General features: G+C 42.9%; 1 protein-coding gene across 4 annotated transcripts in view; it reads right to left on the minus strand.

Annotated features, from left to right (window-relative positions):
- Positions 1-20,914, minus strand: part of LOC139595745 (contactin-6-like) — a 131,987-nt gene that overhangs the window by 39,788 nt on the left and 71,285 nt on the right. For all 4 annotated transcript variants that reach the window (XM_071439318.1, XM_071439316.1, XM_071439317.1 and 1 more), the window contains 4 exons: positions 14,058-14,261; positions 11,853-11,955; positions 3,169-3,353; positions 496-632 (listed from right to left, as the gene is read on the minus strand). In XM_071439318.1, coding sequence (XP_071295419.1) covers positions 496-632; positions 3,169-3,353; positions 11,853-11,955; positions 14,058-14,261 — 629 coding nt within the window. The remainder of the gene's footprint in view (positions 1-495; positions 633-3,168; positions 3,354-11,852; positions 11,956-14,057; positions 14,262-20,914) is intronic.

A 20,914-nucleotide genomic window follows, 5' to 3' on the forward strand; every position in this document is an offset into this window, starting at 1 on the left:
GGAAAGCAGCACTCTGCACGAGACCAAATGTCCACCCAGCTACTGATTTGGAACAGAAACAGAAGAAAAGTGCAATTCAATGCTGAGCATTTTGCAATTCCAGTTCTGGAATCCTCTTCCAGTCCTTTGGCATCTTACCAGTTCCCCAAGCTGCAGATTATGTCTACAAATGTATTTAGTGATTCTTTCACCAATTCATATCTTTAAGCCTTTCCATACCTACAGCCATATCTTGAAGCAATTTGATTATTTGTATGAAGAAATTGGTGTTTCTCTCTCTCTGAACTGCAATTTCATACATTTCCAATGAGGATGAAGTCCAAGAATTGAGGCTCGGTGTGGCAAAGAGTTTGTGCTATTATATTTACTTTGATATATTAATATTTACCTATTTTTGGAAACTTAATTAATATATTGTGAAATTAATATAATGACTAAATAATGAAACAAACAAACGAAAAGATGAGGAAAAATCAAAGGAGACAGGACTCTTACCTCTGGCATCAGGGGCTGGCCATTTTTTAACCAGCTGTAGGAAGGGCTTGGTTTTCCTCTTGCCTTACATTCCCAAAATAAACTGTCATAGAGAGACAGAAAGGCATTTTGGATTTTTTTATCCCATTCAGGGGGTGCTGAAAAGAATAGGCAAAGCATTTTAAGCAGGAGAAAAGGTATGCTGCCATTAATTAATGAACTGAGCAGGGTTAATTAATATCTGTTCAACACATTTTTATTACACTGCAAGTGAATTCTGCACAACAACTCCCAGGCATTAAACTTTGGGGCAAGCTTGGGAAAATGTTAGAAATCAAGTGGTTCATGGGCAAGGAGTTTGGTTGAGATTTTATCAATTTTTGTGGCCAAAATGTGCAGAAATGGTGATTTTTAGATGCCTGAAATCAGAAAGGCACCAAGACCTGTCATTTCTGCAAAGTTTTCCTCTAAAGAAATTCAGTGAGGTGTAAAAGCAGAATTTGAAGGCACCACCCAGGAGCTCTGTAAACAACTGAGCCTCAAGGGCTGAGCTGAGCAGGAGCTCCCTTGGGAGGGCTCTGACATTTAGAGCTGTAGGCAGGTTAGAGGTGAGACCTGGGGAGAATAAATAACACCAAATTACACCAAATAGCACCAAATAACACCAAATTACACCAAATAACACCAAATAGCACCATGGGCAGGGACACCTTCCACTGTCCCAGGCTGCTCCAAGCCCTGTCCAGCCTGGCCTTGAACATTTCCAGGGATCCAGGGGCAGCCACAGCTGCTCTGGGAATTCCATTCCAGGCCCTTCCCACCTTCACAGGGAATGATTTCCCCCAATATCCCATCCTTCCCTGCCCTCTGGCAGTGGGAGCCATTCCCTGTGTCCTGTCCCTCCATCCCTTATCCAAAGTCTCTCTCCAGCTCTCCTGGAGCCCCTTTAGGTGCCCAGAGATCCTTTAAGGACAGAGTTCCCCCGGCTTAAAAGCATTCTAATTCCATTTAATTTGTACTGCTCTCAGGAGGGATCACATAAAAAGCAGTGTCCAGGAAAGAATCCTTATTTTTTTGGAGACAGCCTTCCTTCCTCCAGAGGAAAACCCCCAGAGAACAGAAAAGGAGCAAGAGGAAATCAATTACAGAGATAATTCACCAGCACACTCCTAATATGACAAAAAAACCTCATGCCAAGGCTTCATGAGTGCTGTTTATACACTGCTCTATGAACAGCTATTAATTAATGTACAAAGCACAGTTAATAAGCACATTGTTTTAGATTGAATTAACTGATCATAATTTTATAATTGCCTGTGCTGTTATCAATCACGGCCAGGTAATCTACTGAACTTAATTTTAATGGAACTGCTTGATTGACGTGGTGAAAAAAATTAGTGAGCAACAAGAGCAAAATGTACCCCCTGAAAGCAAGGAAATAATGAAATATTTAAACCAGCAGCAGACTGTTCTATTCCTGGCATATATCTTGATATTAGCCATGGCTGCAGGAGCCTGGGAGCTTATCAGCAAAGCCTGCATCTCTTCATTAGAAGAGATTTACTTTAAAAAAAAAAGGAAAATACTTGCCAGAGTCTTCTCAACAGATGTTAACTGGAGGCTCAGTCTCGCTTGCTATGATTTTTTTTTTTTCTCCTTGCTGTTATGTTTCATTTTCTTTTTTTTGCTTTCTCCTTTGAAAGATTTATGAGGTAAAGAAAAGATCTCTCCTCTCATTCCTGTCCAAATGTGTTGCTTTCCCTGGGTGTGAAGAGTTCCGCTGCAGTGGCATCCTTCACCCTGGCCATGAGGGAGCATCCCGTGGGGCTGGGACTGCAGGGAGCCCCTGCCCATGGGAAGGGACAGGCAAAGGGAGGACATTCCCAGGTTATTCTCCACTCTTAGCCAAGCTGGAAGGAGAGGGAGGAATGGGGTGAGTTCCCTCTGCTTTGTCCTGGTGTGTTTATGGGACAGCAGGAGGTGAAATCACCTTCACTGCCACAGCGCAAATCCTTCCCTGCCCTGCATCTCTGCTGGACACTGATCCCTGTCACTGTGGTATTTTATTGCAAATCCCTTTGCCAGGATTTCTTGTCCTGGGAAACCTCACCTTCTCCCTGTTTTGCTGCTTTGGAATGTGATTTGGAGAATTGTTTAGCCAGCATGTGAATTGTTTTAATTTAATGAGCAATCCCAGCCCAGCTGTGTCAGACTCTGGTCAGTCACAGGTTTTTATTATTCATTCTTGTTTAGCTTTCTGATGTCTCCTTTCTCTTTCTTTAGTATAGTTTGAGTATACAATTTCTTTTCATATAATATAATATCATAACATAATAAATCAGCCTTCTGAGAACATGGAGTCAGATTCTCATCTCTCACCTCATCCTGGGACCCCTCACAACAGATCCCTGCTTGCCTTTCCTGTCTCACACACATGCACAGGGATTCCTCTCTGCCTTTTATCAACATTCCCAATTTCCCCCACTTCCAATCTGAGCTTTGATGTAAAATATCTCCATTTGCTGAGCCTGTAACTCAGTGAAGGTCACTGAGAGCCCCCAATCAGTTTTTAATCAGCTTAACCTGACGTGCACTTTCTACCTCCAGGAAGGGGCTGGGAGACCTCATCTGCACAATACAGCAGAGCTCCATCCTGCTCTTCATTAAAAAGCAAAATTCACTTAATCTGCTTACCATAGACAAATAATTGACCTCTTGCAATGTTTATTCCTCGGGTGTTTGCTGCGGTGCACTCGTAGGAGCCTTCATCTTCCTGCTCAACGTTGGGGATTTCAAGAACTCCCCCAGTCCTGCTGTGTTGGATTTTCTTTGGCAAGGATTTTCCATCAGACCTCTTCCAGCTAATACTTGGGACAGGACTAAAGAATTGTATTTATTGGAGAAAAAGAGACAGCATTGGTTACAACACAGGAAAAATAATGTAAAATCCTTTCTTGAGAGTAGCAATATTTTTTAAAAAGAAATAATTCCTAAGCGTGACATACAGTGGTTCATATAAGACTGAGATTTTATAGCATGTCCAATTTATTTAGGAACACAGGTCCAAAGTGGGATGAAATCCTCAGTCAGTTCTATGATTTTTCCTTAGGCCAATTTGTGTTTTCCCCTTAGTAACTCTTACTTGGGGCTCAAACCTGTTTTTAAGCCCTGTGACACTGAAGCAATGACTTTGCAAGTCCAAGTAAACACCACAGAAGTTCTGAATTATTGACTGGTTCTCCCAGCAAACAAATTCCCTGTAGCACTAAAGGCATTTTCATACCCCAAAATAGGAAATATTGGCCAAGGTTTCAAAAGATCTAAAAATACCAATAAATCTAAATATAAAAAACAGGAGCCAAGGTAGAAGAGAACAGACAGAGAATTGAGTGAGGAGAGGAAAGAACAAAACATTGAGGCTGGAAAGAGATAGAGACAAAAAAAGAAATATTTCTTTTTTCATGTTTTTGAAGCTTTCTATCATTTTCATTTATATTTGGCTCAATGTAACCCATACAACACAAAACAGTGAAGTGTGAAGGCAGCTATAAATACATCTTGGATTTCTGGTAATATCACAAACCATGGGAGCCTCACTTTCATGATCTATTATGTCACCAAAACACTTTGAAATATTAATAGTCATGGATTTCACAGTTGTTTGCTGTTTCTGCAAACTGAAGTAAGTTGCTTTTTCTAACAAATTCAATTTTGAGATTTTTACAGGGGCTTAGGCTAAATGCTGACTTCTTTTCCACTGGAAGTAACATCCACAGCAACTGAAAACACAACTTTCATGGAAGTTACAAGTCCTTGTTTCCAGTCTCCAAGGTCTCTGCCTGCAGTGCTGACTTACAAAGGATTTATTCCTTTTTAATAATAATAAATTCCTTTTATTCCCTTTTAATTCCTGCTCGCACCTTAAATTATTCAAGTTCAAGTCCCTGTTTATTGAACAAAGAAATCAAGTCACAAATACAGAATGGATTAATTTCTTAATAATTCAGGAAGTTTGGGCCTGATCTCTGCATTTTGACTCTGTGTGTCTGTGATGTTCACAACTTCCTCTGAGCAAGAAGAACCAGAGCTGGGGGAATTGTGAGTTCTCTGAACAATTTCCTACAAACAGGAGTGACTGGGACATGTCAGATATTGCTAACCAGTCAAAGGGCTGCAAAGCAAAAATGAGATTTTATTCCACTTTTCCTCATTTTGGTCCAATTCTAAAAAATTCCAGATCTTTCTGGACAACAGCCACTGTCACCACCCCCTTTATTGGCTGTCCTTTCCAGCAAGACCAAAAGCTATTTCAGATATTTCATACCATTCCTTCCTAGGGAATTTCTAAGGGTTCGTTTTTCCTGAGGGAACTGTTAAAAGGTGCTGTCTCCTCCAGAAACCTTGGCACAGAACCACGGGATCATTCAGGCTGGAAAAGACCCCTGTCACCAGGATATGTTCTGAAAAATCCCTTCGCCAGGATTTTTCTCCTGAGAAGTTGAGAAGCCTCAGAAAAGGAATGAAAACAATAATTATCTGTTTGCTTGGAATGTGGTCTGGAGGTTGCAACAGGTGCATTTTTGATTGGTTCCATGTGAATTGTTTTTAATTAATGACCAATCACCATCAGCTGTGTTGGACTCTGAGGAGTCAGTCACGAGCTTTTGTTATCACATTTTCATTCTTGTTTAGCCTTCTGATGCATCCTTTCTCTATAGCTTTGTATAGTTTTAGAATATAATGTAATGTAATATAATATAATATAATATATAATGTAATATAATATATAATGTAATGTAATATAATATAATATAATAAAATGCAATGTAATATAATGTAATATAATATAATGCAATGTAATATAATGTAATGTAATATATAATATAATATAATATAATATAATATAATATAATATAATATAATATAATATAATATAATATAATATAATATAATATAATATAATATAATATAATATAATATAATATAATAATGAATCAGCCTTCTGAGAACATGGAGTCAAATTCTCATCTCATCCTGGGGACCTGACAACACCACAGCCCTCCAAGGTCAAGTCCAACCTTCCACCCGCTCTCTAATCAGGAGGTTCCTACATCTACTCGTGCTTTGAAACCTTCCAGGGCTGGTGACTCCAGAACTTCAGCGTTTCTCTGCTTTTTCCATGAACCAATTTTTCTAAAAATCCAACCCAAACGGCTCCTGGTGCAGCTGGAGGCTGTTGTCATGCCAGAGGAGCCCATCCCCACCTGGCTCAAGCTCCCTCCAGGTGTTTTTAGAGAGCAACGAGGCTTCCCTCGAGCCTTCTTTCCTCCTGCAGCATTCCTCTACAGCAAGTTAGTTTCAGTCATTTATTCAGTCATTTATCCAGTCATTTATTCAGTTGTTATAAAGCAAGGTAGTTTTGGCTGTTTTAAAGGAGCACAGCTCTAGTGCAGACCCAGCCTGGCTCGTGTCTGCTGTGCTCCAGGCAGGAAAACAGCCAGGGGAGCTTCCCAGCCTGGCTGGGATGGATCCACAGCAAGGAGAGCAGGCTGGCTCTTCAAATCCTCCTGCATATTCAACACTGGGGGAGCAGCAAGTGTGCAGCAGCAGCCTGCAGAATGCCAGGAGCGTTTAACCGCCTGCTTTAAAGGCGTCTCTTCTGGATTTAATTTTATTTTTTTTTTTATAACAAAGAGATTAAAGGGAAGCAGCAGCCATATGGGAGAAAAAACCCCAATAATTAGATGCATTCTACCACCTGAAAGAGCTTCATCTCCATATTTCCTATTCTCTCAGCCATTTGTTTTCTTTCAGCTCTGGTTGCTCGTGAGCAAGGGAATTCTGTGCTGACACCAAGGCCAGAGGCAGTGCTAGGTGGGAAAAGGCTCCTTCTGTCAGCTTGGCCAAGGTTTGAGCAGAAGATGCTTCCCTGATCTCCTTCTCCACACCACAGACTTTTAATCACATCCTTGGGGATGTCTCAAGGCAAGCTCAGCTCGTTTTTGGCCAAACATGAGGGTGTTTGACGCTCACTCCTGATGGCAGCTGAGCAGGAGGACAGAGAAACCTCAGAACTCATCAGTTTTGCTGTGTTTAAAGACAATAAATAGTTAACTGCACTTTGTTCTCCTGGATTTTATCAGGAGAAGGAATTCCTGGGTCAGGACAGCACCTCCACCTGAGCTACAGGTAAAGGAGCAGGATCTGGCAGGATCCATAACTCAGCCAATGCATGGGATGGACCTTCCTAGAGAATATCTGCATTTCTTTATTGCTACCTCATTGCTCCAAAATTCCCAGCATGTTCAATCACTGTATTTTTCAGAAAATAAGGGTTTTTTGGCTGGTTTCACTTTTTTTCTGCTGCTAGTTTCCACCTTTATAACCAAATCTCTTAACAGCAACTCTTACTCAGGCCATGTGAAACCTTTCAAGGTTAAAAAATCCAGTTTGATTAAATTGGGTTTTGGGACAAAGAATCTATTTAGAAATTGATGCTTTAAGGAGTAAAACATTCATTTAGAAATAGGTAGTTGTGTATAAAACCTAATTCAGCCTTGTGAATTTTTGTGGGATTGTTTTGCATGTTCATATTCCTGCACAGAGCAGTTCCTGCCCTTGCAGCTGTGGGGTGGCCCTGCCCCTCGTTGTCCTTCTGTCCTTCAGTCCCTTCCAATAACCAGATTAAAAATATTAACTGCTTGGGCCTAAAAAAGTTTTGGAGTACATGAAGAAACAATGAGTGCACTTCCCAAATTTATTACACTTCATACACAAAGTCTGGCTTTCTCCTGAGTAAATAAGAAAACAGTGCATAAATATGAGAGTGTCTTAGTACATAAATCTGCAGTTTATTTGAAACCTTCAGAGCATCCAGGAGCACTAATTTAATTTATATTCCACCATACAGGCAGCAGAATCACAAAACCATAAGTTACTAACTGGGAAAGAAAAGGAGATGGAAAATATTTTGTGGTTGGTGACAAGTTCTTGTCACAGCGAACGCGAAATTAATTTGTCTGCAGAATTAGAACCCACACCATGAGGGAGGTTTCACCTTTTTCAGCAGAGATGATGCATTGGGACCGTGCCTCATCTTTTGTCCTGTGCATCTGGGGGCCCTTCAAAGGGAAATTCAATCTGCATTTGGGATAATGAAGGCCGTGGTTCGTTAGACAAATGAGCCCGAGCTGAGCTTTGAGAGGCGCATCACTGCTGACACCGGGGAGAATTAGGAGCTGAGGAGCGCCATAATTAAAGCATTTAATTTGGGATCCTCCTGATGGATTACCTGAAAACAGCACTTTTCTGAAGCCACTCTCCTGGAGGCACCACCTGAGCTGTGGGAGAGGGGATCTGCTCATCCCTGGAAGGACAAATCCAGGCCTTGCTTTGGTCAGGGATGGAAAAGTGGGGCTGGAAACGTCACTTGTGGTGCCCAAAGTCATCCCCATATCTGGGATTTCCCATAACTCACCCTTTTAAAGCCTCCTACATCAACAACTTGAGAATATACCAGAGGTGAAGCCTGGGATTTTTATGTAAATTTAGTAAAAATGGTTATTTGGAACCCCCTTGGAGCTATGTGATTATCTACTTATTCCAAGAGCTGCTAGAAAAAACCCTTCTGTGAATGCATTTAGAGGAATAGGTGGGAACTTCCCATGAAAAATGAATATTCTGGGGTTGAAAGAAATCTTGTTTTATGTTATTCACATATGCTTTTTACAACCTCAGCTGGCAACAGCCCATCTGCAGGGATTGTGAACTGATTATTTCCTTTTCTTTGAGAAGGGAATGAAGAAAAATATAAACCCGGACAGAGTTTAATAAATATGTGCACCAGACATGGAAACTACTTTGCTTATTTTCGTTCCAGGGACTATTCTTATTTGTGCAACAGGAAAAAAAAGTTATTTTGAGAGAAATCTACAGAAAGCAGCACAGTGTAACTCAACTGAACATAATTCTTTCCATGGTGCTCAATCCCCTGAAAGACAGGGAACAATAATTTGGATATATGGCATGATTAATAGAGCTTGATCCAAACCAGGACTTTTAATCCTGGCATAATATTAAACACTGTCATTGTAATGAATATTGGTGCAGAACACAAAGTCTCATCTCTTCTATTAAACTGCCACAAGCTGCAGGATTTGAAATAGTGGAGCCACTATTTCATATTTCAGTTTTCCCTCTTTCAAAGGATTAAGTATAAGGTGCAGTTTTTTGCCTGTTTAGATTCGTCAGAGAGCTGCACTTTATTTTATAATCCCATCAGAGTGATCACTAATTTGCTTTTCCAAATCTTCTATTTGTGGTGTCTGCTCTATAAAATAAGGTTCAAAGTCAAGGACTGGCCTGAGATCCATTGTCCATTTGGGATCCATCCCTCCAAACCCTCTTTGCAGGGAGAAATTCTTATTCAACCCCTTCTTTTCCTCAAAACAAGAAGAATTTCTGGGGCTGGTAGATGATTTGTAAATATCCTTAGTGATATTTTAATGTGAAGTGCAAAAAGAGCTTTGCAACAGATCTATGTGGAATGCACCTACCCCAGGGTTCCCCTCAGGAGCACATTTGGGTGACTTTGAGCTCCCCCACGTTAAAAAAAGGCATTTTTAAGATGTCTTGAAGCAAGTTTTAAACTCAGCCAAGAGCCTGGCCTCTCCTAGCTGCACCTGAACTGTGGAAGTGCCTTTTGAGCCAGGCCCAATTGGTGTGATTTGCTGTTCCGCACAGAAAACGAGACGCTATTTCTCTAAATACCACAAAACTACTTTCATTTAAGACTTTTGCAGCCCAAAACCCCAGCAGGTTGCCTATGATCTGCCTTCAGCATGAAAGATTTCTGTTATTCACAGTGCCCAGGCAGCAGCAGCCGCAGCATTGTCAGAGCCAGCGGCTTAACAGTGTGAATATAGAAAATTATGGATAATGGGAAAGCAGTTCTGAAACCTGAGCGAGATAATAACCACCGGTGCTCGTGGCAGATCAGAGGTGCAGCTCAACAAATGCTGGGCTGAATTGATTTTAACATAAACAGACAATAGCAGGGGCCGGGGTTTTAGTGGAATTTGGGAATCTGAAGGTGCTGCTGCATTGAGATGGTTCTGCCTGCAATTGTAAGCAGTTGGAGGCAGGAAACTTCCAGCTTTTCACAATGCCACTAATCACCTGCATGCCTCTGGAAATCTGGCCTTATCTAATAAGTTAAGAGTGTTTCACCTGCAATCTGTTTTGCTTGCTTTATTCACATCTAAGTGCCAGCTCTGAAATAAAGCTTTTTGCACTGATGGACATGTTGGTGAAAAGGTGGTTTAAGGCTCTGTTTAGGGAGAGAAAAAAAGTGCAGACTGAAACCTGTGCAGTTCTATGTGAGACAGTGAACTCCTAAAAATAAAATTTAAGAGGAGAAATTGTGAGAAATTCTCCAGGATCAGCACCCGAGCGCCTCTGCTCCCAAGGAGCACCTCCTACACGGGGTGCACATCAGCACTGTGACACCAGAGTGTGTGGAAAGTGGATTTTGGCCATGGATCCCTGGTTCTTAGGCAGGATAACTCCAGGGAGGTCTGGCAGCACTGCTTTCAGCTGCACATGTAGAGGAAAATCTACATTAAAGCTGCATTAACCCTCTCAGGCATTCCTAAGCACTGCATAGAAGGGTCTCCCTGAGGGATCTCATTATCCATATGTCCTCTCAGTCCCCTTTTTTCTCCTTAAGATGTTCTTAAAATGGTAAAATCTGTTCATCACATTAACATGACCCATCTTTACCCCTTCACTAAGATGTCAGTGCTTTGTACATCTCATTTCCTGGCTTTTTCTCCATCATTGTTCAATGCTTTCCATGCAACAGATGGAAATAAGAAATGACAACTTGAAATGTAGAGCCTGCACGGACTAACACACAATTAAGGAGGTATTTAAAGAGAAGTAGCTTGACAGAATTTGGGAAAGAAAATCAGCTTTACCAAGAGTGCTAAAGTCTGGTACCGCTTTTGGGCCAAACAAAGTGCATATACCTTTAATAAAAATTATCTCTGGTATTAGTTTGTATAGAAATCTCATCAGAAAGGCAAGGCCATTTCAATCTTATTAACTTTTTATTTGCTTTATTTTTCTACTTGCCAGCCTAGCTTCCAGAGGAACATTTGATTAATTTGTGCTGTCTGCAAGTCAGGCTTTTAACCTCTGGGAAAGCTCTAAACACTTTAAAAGCTTACAGCCTTAAAATGGATTGTCAAAGTGAACTTAAACTAAATAGAGGTCAACAATCTCAGGGTTATTTGGGCTTTTCCAACGATGCTCAGTGGAAAGACTGGGGTTTGTGGGCTGGTTACAGTGATTCAGTCCCCAAGCTGCTCCCTGAATGCAGAGCAGCTGCCTGAGCCACCAGTGCAGCTGGGAACAGGCACAGCAGTGCAAGAAAACACAGAAAAATGCAGGAAAATGGATTTTTGGAAGGAAGGGCTGCTGCTGGGTCTTCCCAGGGCTCCTCAGCATTGCTTTGGAGACAGGAGGGTCAGGAGATCCATGCCCAATACTCTTCAAATATAATCTGATTCCCCACGTTTGATTTTTAGCAATGGGAGAGCCCAGAGGGGGCTCCAGGATGATGCCAGGGATGGAGCAGCTCTGCTGGGAGGAAAGGCTGGCACAGCTGGGATTGTTCACCTGCACAGGAGAAGCTTTGGGTGAGCTCAGGGTGGCCCTGCAGGGCCTGAAGGAGCCCCAGGAAACCTGGAGAGAGACAATTGACAGGGGATGGAGGGATGGAACACAGGGAATGGGTTTAAATTGAAGAAGGGCAGGTTTATATGGGATATTGGGAAGGGATTCTTGGCTGTGAGGGTTCTGAGGCCCTGGCACAGCTGTGGCTGCCCCTGGATCCCTGGCAGTGCCCAAGGCCAGGCTGGACAGGGATGGGAGCACCTGGGACAGTGGAAGAAGCTCTTGCTGAGGGCAGGGGGTGGAAATTTGGTGAATTGGAGGAGCTTTAAGGTCCCTTCCAGCCCAGAGCAGTCTGTGATTCCATGATGTCACACAAGCACAAAAACCATTCCTATTGTGATCTCTATCAGGGTACACTGAGCGCTGTCTCCTGGAGTCAGGTCTCATCTCAGAGTCAAAACTACACTCAGGAAAGAAAATCTCTGTTCCAGTTTCCCCTCCTCTTCCCACATTCCCTCCCCCTGCACCCACGTGAGCCTCAGCTATAGCACAGTGCTCTCTCTCATTTCCTTGGGAACACACGGCACAATCAAAGCAAGGTTAAAAAACCACAAGATTCACAAATCCCATTCTGACCAGAAGAATCCTAACGTGACAGGAGCAGTGTCAAACCCCAGAGTGAATAAAAACAAAGCTCTTACTTTCCCAGGGCGAAGCATTCCAGCGTGACGGAGGAGCCCTTGGCGGCGTGGGTTGTTTCTGGAAAGCGCACCTCAATCTTTGGCTCATACTCCCCCATCACACCTGTGGAACATCAAAACAGCTCAGTCCAGATGAGCCCCAGACCTTCTCATGCAGCACAGCCTCAGGGTGAGAGGGAGGGTGGCATCAATCTCCTCAGAGCCTCATGTTCCACCCGCCATGGAGCGGGTTTGACCTCCCGGGTGGGGTTCAGCCCTCTGCTGAAAGCTCTGTGAAATCTCTCCATTCCCTGCATCTAGAGCTGAAGAGTGTGACTTTATGCAAGCTTTACATTCCAAGTCTGCTGTGCATCAAGGTTTTGGAGATAATTTTGGGTTCACACCTCTTATCGAGCAACAGTTTTGCCACTAATCACACTCAGGACACAGTGGTGATCCTATGTGCAAGAAAATTAGAAAATCCCATGAACAAACTACTTGCAAAACTCCTAAAATGTCTTTCAAACACCCAAATGTGAGTTGCAGACTTGAGGAAGGCCAATGTAATTAGATGGAATTACCGTATTTGAAAATCTGGCTGAACATCTGATAAATCAGATAATCCAGTATTAATTTAGGGCATTTAATTTTGCAGCAGGTTTGGGATGGATTTAGGAAACTAAACTTTTAGCTGAACTTCTTCAATATCTTTTATGTGTCTCACAGTGAAACTCATTCCAGCTGTAGGGATGAACATAAATCAGGTATTTTCCTGCAGTGTCTTTGCCCAGATCCCACACAGGAAACGAACCAATTCTTGTTTTATATTTAACAGGCATCTGCATAATATTGCACATGCGACTTCCACTGCTGCCTCAGAGGCTGCCAGCATTGGAGTCAATCCAGAGGCCAGCAGAGAGAATGGGAGAGGAGAAAGGGACTGATAGAAGGAGTCTGAGAAAAGGAATAGCGTGCAGAAAAGAAAAAAAGAATCAGAAAAGATCTTAAGCATCTGCAATCAGAGTTTGTGCCAAATTGTTAACTTTGGAGCTGAGGAAGTGCAGCTTTGCTTTGTGTGATCTGCTGATGTTATTGAACAGCAGAGCCTCGCAGTGACAGCATTATTCCATGCTTTATTTATTTATTTATTTATTATTCCATAATGCACTGCTGAGTTTTGTTTATCCTCCAAATCCAACTCTGCACAGACTTTTGTCACTGATTGTTGCCACTGCTTTGCAAACAGCACGAATATATTGAAACTTAGGTGGGCAAACTCCCAAAACCAACTTTGTGTACAGATTTCCAGGTCTGCATTTCTCCCCGTGAACATTTAATTACAAATGTTGCCAGGAAGGCATTGGTACGTGTGCAGGGGAGTTTCTCACCTTGGCAACTCAAAGCAGCTCTCTGGATTTGATATTTGAGCTAAACTTAGGATGACAAATTTAGAAAGATTTGTTGGATTTAAACCTCAACACGGGCACGAGGTGGGAAATAATATTAACGTGCCATGTGACATTCTCTTGTTGCTCAGTGACATTGAGAACTTTCTTTGCGTGTTCACCTCCTCATCTCCATCCTTGCCAGCTCAAACACCACTGATGCCTTAGGATTTCAGCTTTTCTACTTTCCATCTATTTGTAATAACAGAATTTGTATTTCTGTAATTCTTCAGTGTGTAACTCCAAACTCCACACTCAGTGAGAGCTGCTGCTTCCCCATTTGGGGCAGACACAACAATTCCTCTGCAGGCCTGGCAATCAAGGACACCTCACTGCCTCAGGGCCCAGAGATGGGAACAAAAGGGAGTTGGGGGAGCAAACCTGGGGTCAATGACTTCATTACCTGAAGCTGGAATTGGCAGATTCACCCCCAAAATGCAAATGGACCAAACTTATAAAAGTGTGCAAACCCTGACCCATCATCCATTTTTGGGTGTAGCCCCTGGGGGGCTTTGTGTGCCCAAAATGTACCTGAAGGCCCTTCAATAAATAGATCAGTTTCAATAAATAGAACAGTTTCAATAAATAGAACAGCTTTTTATTGCCTTAATTCTGTCTGGCCTCTGTTTTAGGTAATCCCAAAAAGGCATGGTCACTGTGGGACCATGCCCTGCTGCAGAACCTTCACTGGGGCAGTTTTCCCTCTGTGGGGATGAACTCCCCCTGTCTGGAGCAGGATCAGCTGGGGTTTTGAAGCAGCCCAGCCCCTCTGTGCACTCACCATCTCCCCTCAGGCTGAGGGCAGTGGGGGCTCCCCACACCTGGCGCTGAGCCTCAGCACTGCTCACGGCACACGTGTAATTCCCAGCGTCCCAGGGCTCCACCTTGGCCAGGTACAGGTTTCCTGTTGCCTGGGAAACAAAGCGCCGGCTGTCTTCCCCAAGGTGCAGGGTGGTATTGTTGAAGATCCACGTGTAGGACAAGGCTGGAAAACACCAGACATGCATCACACATCCCTCCCAGTGGGGCTGGCAGGGGGAACAAGGGGAAACCACTGGGGAGGCACGAATTAGCACAGGCCAGGTGTGGCATCCACATTCCCTGAACGTGATCCCTTCAGCCAGGGTTTTTCTCCTGGGAAGCTGAAAGGCAGCGAGGGAAGCCTCAGAGAAAAGGAAAACAATTCTGATCTCATTTGCTTCTCCTGTGTTGTGCTCGTATGGAATGTGTTTGGGGATTGTTTACCCACAGTGATTGTTCCATTGCATTCTGCTGTGAGTTGTTTTCACTCTTTGGCCAATCAGGGCCAAGCTGTGTCAGGACTCTGGAAAGAGTCACGAGTTTTCATTATTACCTTTTTAGCATTCAGTAAATATCCTTTCTATATTCTTTAGTATAGTTTAGTATAGCATTCTTCAATATAATATAGTATAATAAATAGTACTACTACAAATATTATTATTATTATTTCTACAATAAATAATAGTATACAGTATATACATATATAATAAACAATAATTTAATAATAAAAATATAAATAAATAATATATAGTATATAAATATATATCTTCACATACTATATATTATACTACTATATATTATACTATATAATATATAGTATAATATCTATTATACTATATTATATATAGTATAATATTTATTATACTATATTATATATAGTGAAATAATACAATAGTATAATAGATAGTATATAAATAATAATAATATAGCATAATTAATTAGCCTTCTGATAAGATGGAGTCATCCTCATCATTCCTTCCTTCGTCAGTGACCCTGAATTTTACAATAGCCAGGTAAGCATTGCTTGAGTTTTCAGCTCATTTCAAGCCACTTCAGGAGGTCACAGCAGTTTCTGTCCCCCACTACTTCTCATTGTCCTGCCTAGTCTGCTCCTAAGCAGGAATGGTGGTGGGTGCTGCACTGGTGTGGGAAAGCTGCTTTAGTAATTAATTTCTGTTTATGGCACTTTCCCTCTGAAAATCCAGAGGGCAAATTGCTGCTTGCTGCTACAGCTCCTTTCTTCACTCTCAATATGGAAAAATTAAACTGGTAGCAAGGAGCTTGAACACTGGATTTTCATGGAGGGATGAGCTGAGCTGCACAAAAGTGCAAAACTTTAAATTTGATCCTATGGCACATTTGATAATGAACATCCCCTAATCTTCCATACTTCTTGCCCTATTCTCACTTCCTGCCCCTTTTCTGCCCCCGTTTCCCACATGGTGCTCCACAATGCAAATCTTTATAATGTACATCTATAAGACCAGGAAACTTAAAACCGATTTATTTGACCAGCCCACCCTGGAAAAGCAGATATCCTTGTGAGTTTACCACTCCCTGTTTTTTTGGGAAAGACTTCTGGGCCAAGCCTTGGGCACTGAGGAGCAGGTTCAGAGCCGGTGCCCCAGTGTGGGGTGACCCAGGGTGTCCTTCCAGCCCCTCTCTGCAGCTGCTCTGCACCCAACAGCAGGAGCAGGACTCAAACCCTCTCTTTTACAAGCCACAGTAAATCAGAACTTTCCAAATCCACCAGTTTAGCTCCTCTTAATTAAATGCATAATTCATAAGCTAACAGTGTTCTGCCAACAGCTTCATTTTTACACATTTCCCCCATCAACAACCCCATTCCAAAAAGATTATTTACGTTGCTTTCCCCCCCTCAGCTCCAGCTTGGGAGCACTATGGTAATAAGTCTGCAAACTCCAGTAGTTTTGTGGAGTTTTATGTTATCAGCTTCCAGCATTTTAGGACTCTCATTAGAAATGATGCATCTCCAGGGAGCAATCAATGACACTTTCTATACTTGGCTAAATCCTGCAACGGGCTCCCTTTTCCTGCAGATAATGCGAAACTTTGCCGTGCTCTGCAGTAAACCTGGGAGATGCAGCAATTCATCCTCAGTGTGTGCAGGCCCACGTGCTCACCCACAAGATCAAAGCCACCCTTTTGCATATTTACCTGCCCTTAGGCTTGGAGGTGCCTTAATGCATCTGTTTATTGAAGGAAATCTGGGGATGGGGGGGTTTTCCTGCAGGAAGGATCAGAAATAAGGATGCAGCCGTGACGTGATCTGTCTTGCAGAGACACACAGCCTGTTTCCCTAGCTCAGGAACAGGTTTTGCTGACTGCAGACTGTCTGGGCAAGCAGACCAAAGTGTGCAAAATTCTGATTTCAACTCATTTTTTTTTTCAAGGTCTCTAAGCTGCAAGATGGGGACTCTACAGAAAATGCTGAAGATTTGCAGGTAAATACTTTAATCTGTGTTCAATTACATGTTGTCCACATTTCTGTGGAAGAAATACCTTGGATCTGCCTTCTCCCCAGATTTCCCAAAGCACTGAGGGCTGGTACCCCAATGTGCTTTTCCTGCCAGCTGGAATTCTTGCCTTTCTCCTTGCTCAGACCTGCACTAAGGCACCTCTGGACAATAAAACCACTCTGAGTGCTTGGACCTGACATTTGGATGCCCAGATTTCCATGCCAGGATGGCTTATCCAAGAGAATCTGGAAATAACTTTAAGAATCATTCATAGGGAAAAGCAGTTTGGAATTTCTCTGCCAAATTCTGGTGGTGGCAATTACAGAGTGAAGAAAGCCCTGACCCCCTCTAAGGGCATCCCTGTACCTGCCCAGGCTCCAAAAGGATTCTCAGGAAGGATCTTTAAAATATTTTATGGCATGGAAGCAAAGCCAGCCATGGGAGCAGGCGATGCAGCTGAATTCTCTGTGCAAGATAGAATAAAATAAAACTCTATTAATGCCAACTTTGTGCTACACAGACATTCTTCAGGAGGTCAATCTGTGAATTAATTAATCAATAAAAGAGAACCAGACCTTTTCTGTCCTGATTTCTGTTCTCAGGGGGCTCCAGCTGACTTCATTTTCTCAAGTTTCTCCCTGTCTGCTCCCCACCATTGCTTCAGGGGCTATTGATGAATTTTCCCATTAACTGGGAACAAGCACAGGGCCCTCTTAGTCATATTTAAATCCTTTTTCCCCCCAGTATGAGGGATACAAACACTCCCCCTCTCCTAGCTGCAGGTTCATCATCACCCATCTGCAGGCCATCCTTGCCTAGAGCCTAATTCAGCTCCACTAAACTCTGTAGAAACCCTAATTTTAATTGACTTCAGTGGGAGTTGGATGAAATCTCAAGAGGAAGGAGCCAAACTTTGGAGATTGAACTCTTTTTTTTTTTCATGCTTTTAAGGCATAATACCAACAACCTACTCCCTTACTCAGTATCTTTTCTTGGAAAGTTACTACAGCAACAGGTAATAGAGTAAAAAATCCAGAACTGTGTTACAAAATCTTTCATTTTGGGTCACTTGGAATAAATCAGATGAGCATATCCACTGAATGGGCCAAAAAAAAAAAAAAAGGAGGAAAAGCCCTTTGCTCTCACTTTTATGGCAGAGCAGGAGTTATTTTATAGTGCTGCAAGATTAGGGTGTGTTTATTTGGGTTTCTTTTTTTTTAAATTTGTGGTGTCAGTGCCCCTTCTCACCCCAGAGACCCCAAAATCCGGTTAATCCTCCTTCCCTTCCAGGTGGGCAATTCCCGAGCTTGGCCAGGCTGGAGAGCATCTCCCACCTCTGTCAGCCCTGAGAGTTTTCCTGCAGAGCCTGGCTGGGAAAGAGCTGATAATCATTCCTGATGTACAGATCTGGGGGGTTTGGACATTCCAGTGCTTCCCTCAGCCCAAGCAAACCCATTCCATTTGAGATCTGGGGGTTTGGACATTCCATGCTTCCCTCAGCCCAAGCAAACCCATTCCATTTGAGCATTTGAGATCTGGGGGGTTTGGACATTCCATGCTTCCCTCAGCCCAAGCAGACCCAAATCAGAGCTGCTGGGGCAGGCTGGGCCCAGGGAGGGGCCTCTCCCTCTCTGGAGCTGGATTAAAGATTCATAAGGAGCAGAGAGAAAGGGACTCCCAGCCCATGACTGAGTTCTAGAAAGGGAGAGACACCTCAAACCCTCCCTGTCAGATTCTGCACTTTACCAAGTGCAGAGTTTCACAGAAAATGCAGAAATCAAAGGCCCTTTCTCATCTCATCTCCTCCCATCCTCTGCACACACCCAGTTCCACGTTTCTCCTCCTTCCCCAGCCTTCTGCAGGCTGAGAATTAGGAAATTTTATCCCCCCCAAGCAGGTCCACAGGGGGCTCCTGCATCCTTAGGAGCGTTTTGGGGTTCATTTATCCTCCCTACAGCAAAGTCAGCACGCAGGAAAGCCCAGAGCCTCCGTCCCCCTGCCAGCCCTGGCAGCTCTTCCACACCAATAAATGCAAATGCAGAGTGATCCTGCTGCTCCTAACAAGATTAGCAACTTCCTTAAAGCTCTGCAGGGAGCCAGCTCGGAGGAAACAGCCTTTAGATCAGGCTTCACTTCTGAGGAAATAAATGAACAACAGTCCACCCCACAGTCTTGTGTCAAGTATTACCATTTAGGCAGCAGCTTCTGAAGCACAGGCAGGTCAAGCTCGTGTGTAGCTGCAGAAATTAAAGCTTCTTCCAGCTTCATCCCTCCATGCCTTTCCCTACCTCAGAAATCTCTAGAAACCACTTTTTTTCTCCACCAGTAAAATATTACTATATTACAATATAGTGAAATATTACTATATGTTGATTACACAGGGGAAAAGGGCTGACCTAAAGAACTTAAAGCAGAGCTGGGATGAGGTTGAGGAAGAAATCCAGCTCAGCTGGTCCCCCCTGCCCTGCTGAGCCTCACTAACAAGCAGAGGGATGGCAGAGCTGAACTTGGCAAGGTGTGGAAATGAGCCTCATAAATAACCTGAGACACCAGGGCATAAAATAGTGAGGAGGGGTGGGCTGAGGGAATAAAGGGGTTGGGCTGGGTCAGGTAACCTGGGGCAGCCCTGCTCTTGCTTTAAAAACTAATTACAGGCTGTGATTTTTTTTTGTTTGTTAACTGTAATTTTTAATGTCCTAATTGATCTAAGGTATAAACTTGGGTGGGTATTTTTTTCTTTCATGCTTGTGTTTGATCAGTCCTGAAAGTCCTAATATTAGTTCACAGCAATATAGAATTCTCTTTTTGTTCTCTGAGATGCTTTAAAGCTGATGTGAAAGCTGCTGGAGCAGTCTTTTTGTACATTTGTTTGTTTGCTTGGTGGGGTTTGTTTGTTTGTTTTTGGTTTATGGCTGACTAATGGATTTCTGTCCTCTATTTAAAGGAATCACTCATTTCTCTTGTACAAAAATAGGTTAGCAGTGCTCTCAGTTAAGAAACCAGCACACAAAAAAGAAGCAGCACATCTTTCCTTGTCACCTCTGTTGGGAAATTAAGTTAAATTCCAATTGAGCTTTAAATATTTTAAATATTTTTGACCATGGACCAACACTTTAGGTGTCTGATAAGCAGCTGAGTGTCCTGATGAGCTCTGCAGAGTTTTCCTGTGAGCAGGAGGTTTAACTCCAGTCTGCAGGACCAGACAAACTTGGCAACGTGAGAAACAGAAGTGAGACACTTCCCTAGAGACCATGGGTGGTAGAAACATTTCTGCAGCCCATTCCATCTTCTTGATGTTATATGGGAGGAATTGAATTAATGAACCCTCCTTGTTTTCCATTCTATTATTTCTGTTCCTCTTCTTCCATTGTTATCCTGACTTTTAGAGGTTGGCAGGAGGTTTTACCCAGTGCTTCCTATTTCAAATTTCCTATATTAATAGCAGCTGCTTCAAACAACTGCTGTACAGAGGGTTCCTGTCTTCCTTCAAGTCATTACATCACAGGAAAGGCAACTCTTTCCCTGCTGGTAGGGCTTATCTTCCAAATTCCTTGACATCTCTCTAATTCCTGACACATTTAAAGTGCTGCACACAGCTCCTGTAATGTGGGCTGGGAGCACAGTTTGTAATCCTTCCCCCTGTAGGTATTGGGAGGTAGAAGCGAGGGTTGCAATTAAAAAACCCTAAATATACAATCCTTTTTCAACAAAAATGACTTAGCAAGCATCTTGAAATAGTCTCTGCCTTGTCATGGCTCACACCATGTACTCCATCCCCATGGTGTATCATTTTGGATCCTGAACTGAGTGTTCAGGGATGACAAAAGGACTCGGGCTCTGTTCTCAGGGGCCTTGTTATTGCAGGGAATGGATTTCCCAGGTTGGTCAGCAGCTCCCAGCTGCAGGAACACTCTGGGGAAGGCTTTGCTGGTGGATACCATTTTGTCACCTCAATTAATCTGGGGGGAGCTCACCTGGTAACTATTTATTTGTTCTGAATGTTTTCTTCCCCTCCTTCCTATTTGTCAAATCATAATTTTACCCTGCAGCAGGAGGGAAACAGATAGTTCAGTGGCTGCAGGATGGATGTGTTGTCTTTCTGCCTGTCCCACTGATACATTTGAGGAACTCTTGGAAGCCTTTCGTGCCCTTAAGGACCTTGTTTCACTTCATCTCCTTGATTATATCCTCCTTTCATCTGGCTGTAAACACCCAGTGAGCTGACACTTCCTCTCCCTAGGACTGGAGGGGTTGCTGGTGATGGATGGGGTTTTCTCCCTCTCTGAAATACTGCCTCCTCTTTCCACATCACTATTCACCTTCTCCTGGGGGTTTGGCTTATAACTCTGCTTCTTTA

Source organism: Agelaius tricolor, unplaced genomic scaffold, assembly GCF_023055355.1.
Source record: "Agelaius tricolor isolate 1412-34295 unplaced genomic scaffold, bAgeTri1.0.p SCAF_14, whole genome shotgun sequence".
Classification (NCBI taxonomy): Eukaryota; Metazoa; Chordata; class Aves; order Passeriformes; family Icteridae; genus Agelaius; species Agelaius tricolor.